General features: G+C 57.6%; 1 protein-coding gene and 1 long non-coding RNA gene across 2 annotated transcripts in view; one reads left to right on the top strand and one right to left on the bottom strand.

The window, feature by feature from the left end:
• Positions 1-722: 722 nt before the first annotated feature.
• LOC110206132 (uncharacterized) lies at positions 723-5,736 on the bottom strand. Its single transcript, XR_013482495.1, has 3 exons — positions 4,770-5,736; positions 2,996-3,145; positions 723-2,048 (listed from the first exon to the last, which is right to left on the bottom strand). It is a non-coding gene; the product is annotated as an uncharacterized LOC110206132 (long non-coding RNA).
• A 535-nt stretch (positions 5,737-6,271) lies between these two features.
• The window catches only part of ARID1A (AT-rich interaction domain 1A), a 92,462-nt gene continuing 90,100 nt past the window's right edge, over positions 6,272-8,633 (top strand). Inside the window, 1 exon segment of the mRNA XM_020983205.2 lies at positions 6,272-7,923. Within this exon segment, the coding sequence (XP_020838864.1) occupies positions 6,730-7,923 (1,194 nt within the window). The 5' untranslated portion in view covers positions 6,272-6,729.

Raw genomic sequence — 8,633 nt, 5'->3', positions numbered from 1 at the left:
TTTATTTGTGTACACACACACACACACACACACACACACACACACACACACACACACCCCTCATTCCAATGCTCTCCTGAACTTGTGTTGGAGCAAAAGAGTCCATTCCAGATCCATTCCGGGGTTGCTGTGAAAGACTTCCCAGCACTCAGCCTTGCTTCTTCCCTACCTCAGTAAAATGGCAGCTTGAGAGAGCTTTATGCTAGGGCTAAAGAAAAAGAAGAAACAGCAATACCAAAAGCCTTGCATGTAGGTGTTGGAGCTCCTGTTACAAAAATCTGACCTTCCCCACTACTTCCAACCTTTAAAAAAGTTACCCTTAAGTACATTTTTAGGTGAGAAATTTCCTTAGAATAGTCTTTGAGACGAAACACACCAATAGCTCTCCTCAGTTCAGTTGGGGAGATCAGAGCTGGAGATATTGCAGCTCATGGGCAGTAGCCTTCATAGGGAAGGCTGAGGGATTAGTGACTTCATCTTTACTTGGTAATATCTTTGGTGTGGAGGATTCCACATCCTAAAGCAACCTGGCATAATGAAAAATACTGGGCACAAAGTTGCCTGTTTTACCATCTGGTAGGAGAAAAAAGTGAATTTGATCCTGGAACCTTCCACGTAGCTTTCTAGTGGACCATTTTGGGATCAATTAGACATACACAGATCTCCAGTGGAACTCAGCAGAAATAAGAAATTAGGGTTCCTGATCCAGTGCAGTGGTTTCATAAAACTCCAGTCCATGTTTTTTATTAATGGGTTTACTCTGCCTTTTCTAAAAGAATAGACAGAAAGCTACCAGTGAGATGTCTGGGGACCCCATATGTGGATGTATAGTATGTGTATCTATGGAAAATACATGAATATGTTGGTGAGAATGTTAGTACCATTAGCAGCTCTGAATGCCAGGTTGTTTTCAAGGGCTCAGCTTTGTTACCAGGCAGTATTAGACTATAATGCCTTTTGTGGTAATTTCAGGAGAATCTTGTCACCTTGTTTTAGTACCAGATACCAAAGAAGCAATCCCTCCTTTTGTGAGTAAAATGTGGCCTTTTAAAATTCAGGATTCTTAGAGTGTTTCTTGACTTTGCTCCCAGGTGTCACTTCTCTGAGTCCTGTGGCATAAATCTGTGAGATGGTAGTGCCCTGGGTGTGCTTTAAACCTCCTGGCGGGCTCCTTTGGGATTTCTGGCCTTGTCAGGTACACAGTAACTGAGGAAGATGTGTGGAGTACAATTCAGGCTCCATTCCACTTTCTCCTCTACTACTCCAGTTCGCATTTTGCCACTCCCACTTAGAAGCTGGAAACATAATGAATTGCCTTGACTCTCACTTCAATCCACTTTCCTCTCTTAATATGCAGCCCAAAGTTTTCCAGCTCTCTGTCAGATGGTAGTGCTAGACTTTCACATTGATCCTGAAGCCTCCACTGGGGCTGCTTCTTTGCACCGAGTTGCAAACTTTTAAGGAACAGACCACTCCAGATGGAAATCCAGGCCAGGCTTTGAACTTTGCTTCTGGCTTCCGTCAACTGACAGAGTTGCCCTTTTGCTTAAACTCCTAGCTCCGGGTCTCACTCCAGAGAGCCCTGCTGGATATCTGCTGTTTTGCCTTTGTGGGAAACGTGTGCAGGGGCATAACTCAGGGCTTGGGTCATTCCCCTCTATTGCTAGGATAGAACCTGACAAAAGCCCTTCTTGAGATCCCTTGGGCCTGAAAGACATGATCTGGCCCTTGGTGGGGGGGGAGGGAAGGAGGAAGGAGCAAACGCAGGAAATTATCTTAGAGCTGTTTGTTCTGACATTCAAAGGAGACTGGAAAATGCATCTGCCCAAGGGGCTGAGGTTCGCCCTGCAGGCGCTTCCCTCTCCTTCAGCCACCGCTCCATATCTCTGTGCCACATTTTGCAGCTCACTCTTTGGATTATAATAGGTTGCTCTCTTGCTCTTGGGTCTAGTCCATGTATCCCAACACACTATGCGCCTTAGTAAAAGGAGAGAACATTCTCCCTGCTCTCCAATCTGTGTGTCCTTGTTCAGTCTTCTTCCCTGGGACTGTGGAAGTACAGCAGTTACCACTTACCCCCTCCACCTCCACTCCTCCAACTCTGCCTGATCCTCTAGGCCCCTGATCCAGTCCACGTTTGCCGTGTGCTGTGTGGTTGGGGATAATGATAAGAACTCTCTTGTGAGGGAGAGATGGGCGGGGGGGGGGGGAGAGCAGAGATAGAGTCAGAGACTGAGACAGAGAGACACAGAGGGAGACAGAGAGAGGAGGGGGGGAGGGAGAGAAAGAGGAGAAGGGAGGGAGGAGAGAAGAGGGGGGAAGGAGGGGAGAGAGAGAGAGAGAGAGAGAGAGAGAGAGAGAGAGAGAGAGAGAGAGAGAGAGAGAGAGAGAGAGAGAGAGAGAGAGAGAGAATTGAGGAGAGACTTTAGTCCGGTTTCCATGTCAACGATTCAGTCCATATTTGCCATCAGGCTGCTGCTGGCAAGAAGCACTTTTCATGAGGGAGCCCTCTATGTCCTGGTCCAATCTACACCGGGTTTCCTGGGCTGCTAGGTTGCCGGGTTAAATGGCAAGGGCCGTTGAGGAAAGAAACTCCACCAGGGGGAGGGCCCACAGTCCCCACCCAAGGATCTCACCGCCTGGACCAGCCCGGGGACTGGGATCCCTGGGCAAGCCACGTGCCCAGCTAGCCTCCCCCCATTTCCCAGCTGCCATTGCCCCTAGTGAGGGCGGCTGGACCAGTTACAAAGAAAGTTGCCTCTAGTCTCTGGCATGCCTCTCTCTCTGGTTTGGTGGGTGCAGGGCTGAGGGGGATGGGGGAAGACACTTTAAGGTGGAAGCTTCCCCTCACCCCCCACCCACCCACCCACTTTGGGATGAGATGTGGGAGGGGAAAAAACTTGACTTGTCATCTTCTAACCCAGCTGAATGGACTTTCAGCCGCCTGTCTCATCACTGGGTAAAATGGTGGTTGTTTTTAATACAGAGCACCCACATGTGCAGTCTCTGCTTGGAATGAGGGATGCTGGAGCTGGTTCTGTGTTTCACAGCCACTGGGCAAACGAGGAGGGCCTAATTTGGAGAAAATCCTTTCTGGGTTCCAGATTCTCATTCAGTTCCAGGTTTCTCCTTACACCACAGCTCTCTGTAAAGAAAACAGCAGGGTAATTGCATGTAAAAATTCCTCATTTGTGTGCAGGACTCTGGACTGTTTGCCCGCTTAGAGGCACTTGATTAAATAGCCAAGCTCCCTTTATGAGGCAGCCTGTAATTTGGTTTCTAGGACCTCATGCACCGAGAGATTTGTAGCCCCTGAGGACTCCTAGCGAAATGAGGGCACTGGCCCACTCCAGTCAGTTTTCCAAATCTATTTTGGATGCCATTTGATTTGGTTGCTTAATATTTTTAAAAAGTAAATAAAAATATAATAAATGCCAGAGGTTCCTCTGAACCAGGGTCTTGGGCCTCATTTGTCACCCTTAGATTCACTGGACAGTATTTGAAGTCTTCTAATCTCCTTTGTGAAGGGTAGTCTAGACTACTTTTGTAATTCACTGTGGCCACCAGTGAATTAATTGGCCAAGATCCCTGGGGCCTGAAGAAATTGGTAAGTTTTTCTACTATGCTAAATAAGAAGTGAAGTGATGTTTTAGGTATTGAATATTACCTTTTTTCCCCCTCCAGAACTATCACTGAAGTGGCAGATTGCCTAGCTAGGAACCGGTGTGATCTAGGGACTTCACATCTGTCATAGTGTATTTTGGAGGGTTGATGGCAAAAAGAAGGGGTAGGAGTGGGGAAGAAGCCTTTTTTTCTATCACAGAGGATATCAAGGCCTCCATTATTTAAACAGGTGCCAAGTCAGTTGGTTTTCGTGTCCAAACATGGCTCTTGGTGCTTTTTTGCTGGAAAGTATAAATATCGGATTTGGAGATCTCCCAGATTACTTCCCTTTCATAAAGATCCAATCAGTATGGACTAATCTATACATATCTCTTTTGCCTCTATGGGAGAATACTAAGCCCTGGCAGGTATGTTCAGTGGAAGAAGGATCAGGGGATCAGAGATCTAGAGCTGAGAGGGACCTCAGAGACCTTAGAGTCCAACCCCCTCATTTTATAGACCGGGAAGCCACAGCCTTGAGAGGTTATGAAGTACCCAGGGTCAGAGACTAGATGTGAACCCAGGTCCCGCATTCGGGGCTGCCTCCCTAAGATGTGTGCCCTGACCTCAGAAAGCAAACAATTTAACAAGTCCCATTTCTAAATTGTAGTCACTTCTTGTTCCCTAAAGCCGACCTGATAAAGATGTCATTTTCAGAGCAACAGTGTTTATATCAGGAGGAGCAGAAACTCTAACAGTCTTTTAAAATGAACTGGGCCGATGAATTCTTCTAGGGCCCCACAAGACTCTTTAGTCCATGAGCTTCCACTTTTATAAAACACAAAACCTGGTTACGGAAGAGGGGCCTAGGGTGTCTGGTGACACAGGACGAGGCCTCTCAAAAGGCAGATTCCAGTGCTGTTGGTGTGCTGGAATCCTCTCTGGTTTTCATAGCCTGTCATGACAGAGCAAAACAATGAGGCCTCCTTCAAAGAATATTCCAAGTCAGTTGGAGGACTGAGACGCTGCTGTGGATTAGATGGGCCAGTTGCATGCCATAGCCTACCAGGTAGAAGAGCAGAACTAAAGTGCACTTCTCTGTAGTTTGTTCACTCTAGATCTGTCGGGCCAGGGAATGCCACATTTTGGGTTCTCTCAATTCTTACCATTGTGCAATTGAAAGTTTTTGCATCTCTTGCAATGTGGAATTGGAGCTTCAAGTCCGGCAGCACCGATTGTCCGCAGCCTGAAATACACATTACATTGGACCAGGTGGGTTCCAGGCTGCCTGGTCCAATTCTCTCGTACTTGAGGGGAAAAAACGTGGTACCGATCCCTTTTAGCCTATAGGAAAGTTGACAACTTCCGGGTCCTTGTAAGCACAGAAACTGCTGGGCCAACATTTTTAGTCTTAGTTTTTGCCTTTTTAGAGAGGGGAATGGGGGCACAATTGTCTAGAGAGGCAGGCATGAGGAGGCTTCTGTACTCCTGGCCCCTAGAGTCCCGAGTGGCCACCAAAGCTGCCCGGGTGCTAACCATTTTAGGTCAGTCCCGAGCCTTCCGCTTTGATCCCAAACTCATTTTGATTCTATTGTTCGGTTTGTTCACAAATTGACAGACCACTTTTTCTTTCTTTTTTTTTTTTTTAAAAAGAGGCTAAGCCCGCCTGGCCGCAGACCCCAAGGCACAACCTTGGGGCAGGGTATTTTGTTTTTATTAAAGCCGTCCTCTCTGCCCCGTACTTTGAGTGACCTGGAGCAGGATCCCTCCCCCTCTGTCTTTCAATTCTGTAAAATGGGGATAATCCGGCCCCCATGCCCCCGGGGCCTTGTCAGGAGGGCTAATGAGGGCAGGGAAATGGGCAAATGGAAAGTGTCTGCAAAGCTGAACAATGATCTCTCTCTCCCGGCTGAAAAGGGGGAAGCGCGGGGCCGCGCTCACCGCGCCGGGGGTTTCCTTCGGGTTTGTCAAGGGCTTGGAAGAAGAAAAGTGTTCCGGAGGGACCAGGAGGCAGCGCGGGGCCGCGGGCGGACCGCTGCCCGGCGGCCGCGGGCCTGGGCCAGTTTGGCCTCGGCGGGTAAAGTTCACGCCGCCTGCTCCCCTTGGTGCGGCCCGGGAGGGGAGGGGAGGGAAGGGGAGGGGAGGGGAGGGGAGGGGAAGAGGAGAGATGAGGGAGGCGGGGCGGGCTCCGGAGGAGGAACAGCTCCGTTCCGGGTTTTCCCCGGCGCCGTCGGTGGCGGCGCTGCTGAGTGCGGGGAAGGGGCCCGGGGCCTGGTGCCGCCGCTGCTGCTGCTGCCGCCTCTCGCCTCCCTCCTCCTCCTTTGTGAGGGGCCCAGAGGAGAGTCCGTTCCAAGGCCTTCGCTCCGTTCCGAGTTTGCCAGGCGGCCGCGGCGGCGCTGGGTAAAATGGCAGTGCTGAGCCTCGTGTCGGAGTGAGGGGGACTCGGAGAAGAGTGGGGGAGCTCCAGCCGCTCAGTCCGGCCGTCCGCCCGCCCCGCAGCAGCCCCGGCCCCGAGCAGCCGCCCCGGAGGCAGGGGCAGCGGCCCGGCCCGCCCCTCCCTAGTCTGCTGCCCGCACGGCGCCCCGGCCGCCGCCGCCGCTGCTGCCGCCTCCCGCCTGTCCCGGGTCCCCCTCCCCCCCTGCTCCCTCCCTCCCTCCCTCCCCCCTCCCCGATCCCCTCCCCCTCCCTCCTCCTTTCTCCGGCAGCAGAAAGCGGAGAGTCACAGCGGGGCCAGGCCCTGGGGAGCGGAGCCTCCACCGCCCCCCTCATTCCCAGGCCAGGGCTTGGGGGAATGAGCCGGGGGACCCGGGCACCGAGCCCCCAGAGCCAGGAGCAGCTGAGCCGCCGGCGCCCCCTCGGCCGCCGCCGCCTCCTCCTCCTCCTCCTCCGCCGCCGCCGCCGCCGCCAGCCCGGAGCCTGAGCCGGCGGGGCGGGGGGGAGAGAGAGGAGCTGAGCGAGCGAGCGAGAGCCCGAGCGAGAGCGAGAGCCCGAGCCGCGCCAGCAGCCGAGGCCCGCCCGGCGGGTGGGGAGGGGAGCCCGGGGGACTCGGCCCCGGGGTGGGGGGGAGCAGGAGGAGAAGACAGGCCCGGGTCGGGGCGCTCGGCGGCGGAGGAGACAGCGGGGATCATGGCCGCGCAGGTCGCCCCCGCCACCGCTAGCAGCCTGGGCAACCCGCCGCCGCCGCCGCCGCCCTCGGAGCTGAAGAAAGCGGAGCAGCAGCAGCAGCAGCGAGAGGAGGCGGGGGGCGAGGCGGCGGCGGCGGCGGAGCAGCAGCGCGGGGAGATGAAGGCAGCGGCCGGCGGCCCGGAAAGCGAGGGCCCCGCCGGGGGGCCGCCGCCGCCGCTCGGCAAGGAGCTCCAGGACGGGGCCGAGAGCAACGGGGGCGGCGGCGGCGGGGCCGGCGCGGAGCCGGACCTCAAGAACTCCAACGGGAACGCGGGGCCCAGGCCCGCCCTGAACAATAACCTCCCGGAGCCGCCCGGCGGCGGCGGTGGCGGCGGCGGCAGCGGCAGCAGCGACGGGGTGGGGGCGCCGCCGCCGCCGCCTCCTCACTCGGCCGCTGCCGCGGCCGCCCTGCCGCCCCCAGCTTACGGCTTCGGGCAGGCGTACGGCCGGAGCCCGTCGGCCGTGGCCGCCGCCGCCGCCGTGGCCGCCGCTGTCTTCCACCAACATGGCGGACAACAAAGCCCTGGCCTGGCAGCGCTGCAGAGCGGCGGCGGAGGCGGCGGCGGCGGCCTGGAGCCCTACGCGGGGCCCCCGCAGAACTCGCACGGCGACCACGGCTTCCCCAACCACCAGTACAACTCCTACTACCCCAACCGCAGCGCCTACCCGCCGCCCCCCCAGGCCTACGCGCTGGGCTCCCCGAGAGGCGGCGCCCCGGGCCCGGCCTCGGCGGCCGCCGGCTCCAAGCCGCCCCCCGCGTCCAGCGCCTCGGCCTCGGCAGCCGCCGCCGCCGCCGCCGCCGCCGCAGCGTCCTTTCCTCCGCAGCGCTTCGGGGCTATGGGTGGAGGAGGCCCCGCGGCGGCCGGAGGGGGCACTCCGCAGCCCACGGCCACCCCCACCCTCAACCAGCTGCTCACGTCGCCCAGCTCGGCGCGGGGCTACCCGGGCTACCCCGGCAGCGACTACGGCGGGGGCGGGCCCCAGGACGGGGGCACCGGCAAGGGCCCCGCAGACTTGGCCTCGCAGTACGCAGGCAGCGGCCAGGCCTGGGGGTCGGCCGCCTCGGGAGCCGGCCAACAAAGGAGCCACCACGCGCCCATGAGCCCCGGGAGCAGCAGCGGCGGCGCCGGGCAGCCGCTCACCCGGACCCCGCAGGTAAAGGGAGCGCTCCGAGAGGGGAGGCGTCCGGGGAGGGGGGGGGCGAGCCAGCCGCCGGCCGGGGCGGGGAGGGGGGCGCCGGAGCCCCCGGCCCGCCCGGGCCCACCCGGCTGGGGAGCTGCCATTGTCTCACTCTTCTCTGCTCCTAAAATGGCTGCCTTGCTGCCTTCCTTGCCTGGGCTCCCCAGCCTTTGTGTGGGGCTTCCCAGAGAGCCGTCTCGGGGGCTTTCGCCCACCCTCCGTCGCCTCTGCCTTTGGGGCTGGGGGTGCGCGCTCTTGGGAGGGCTTGGGGGAGAGGGGAGGGCACGGGCCAGGCCCAGGGTCAGGGGGGCGTCGCGTGCTTCTCACGGGCTTTGGGGTGTAGCCCTTGGCAGCCTCTGCCGAGCCTCCAGGGGAAATCTCCCACTCCCCACCCCCCACCCCCGCGCATGGGCCCTCCCTGGGCAGCCCCTTCCCTGCCTGCAGTCGGGCCCAGGGGGTCCCTTGGCCCCTGAGGCCCTTGGAGGGAGGGAAGGGGCCTCATTTGGTCGGCTAGAGCGAGGCTGCAGCGTGTCCAGGTCGGCCCCCGGCCATCTCCTTTCTTGGTCTCTGCTGGCCCAGTGGCCTGGGCTTCTCCCTGGAAGCGCTGGTAAACAGCTGAGTGATTGGAGTAGTGAGTGCAGATTGCTTTGGTTTGGGATTTGAATTATGGAGGTAAAATCCTTCTG

This window comes from Phascolarctos cinereus, unplaced genomic scaffold (assembly GCF_003287225.1).
Source record: "Phascolarctos cinereus isolate Bilbo 61053 unplaced genomic scaffold, phaCin_HiC Scaffold_726;HRSCAF=1367, whole genome shotgun sequence".
NCBI classification, from domain to species: domain Eukaryota; kingdom Metazoa; phylum Chordata; class Mammalia; order Diprotodontia; family Phascolarctidae; genus Phascolarctos; species Phascolarctos cinereus.
Note: the sequence above shows the minus strand (reverse complement) of the source record. Positions and strands in the feature narration are given on the sequence as shown.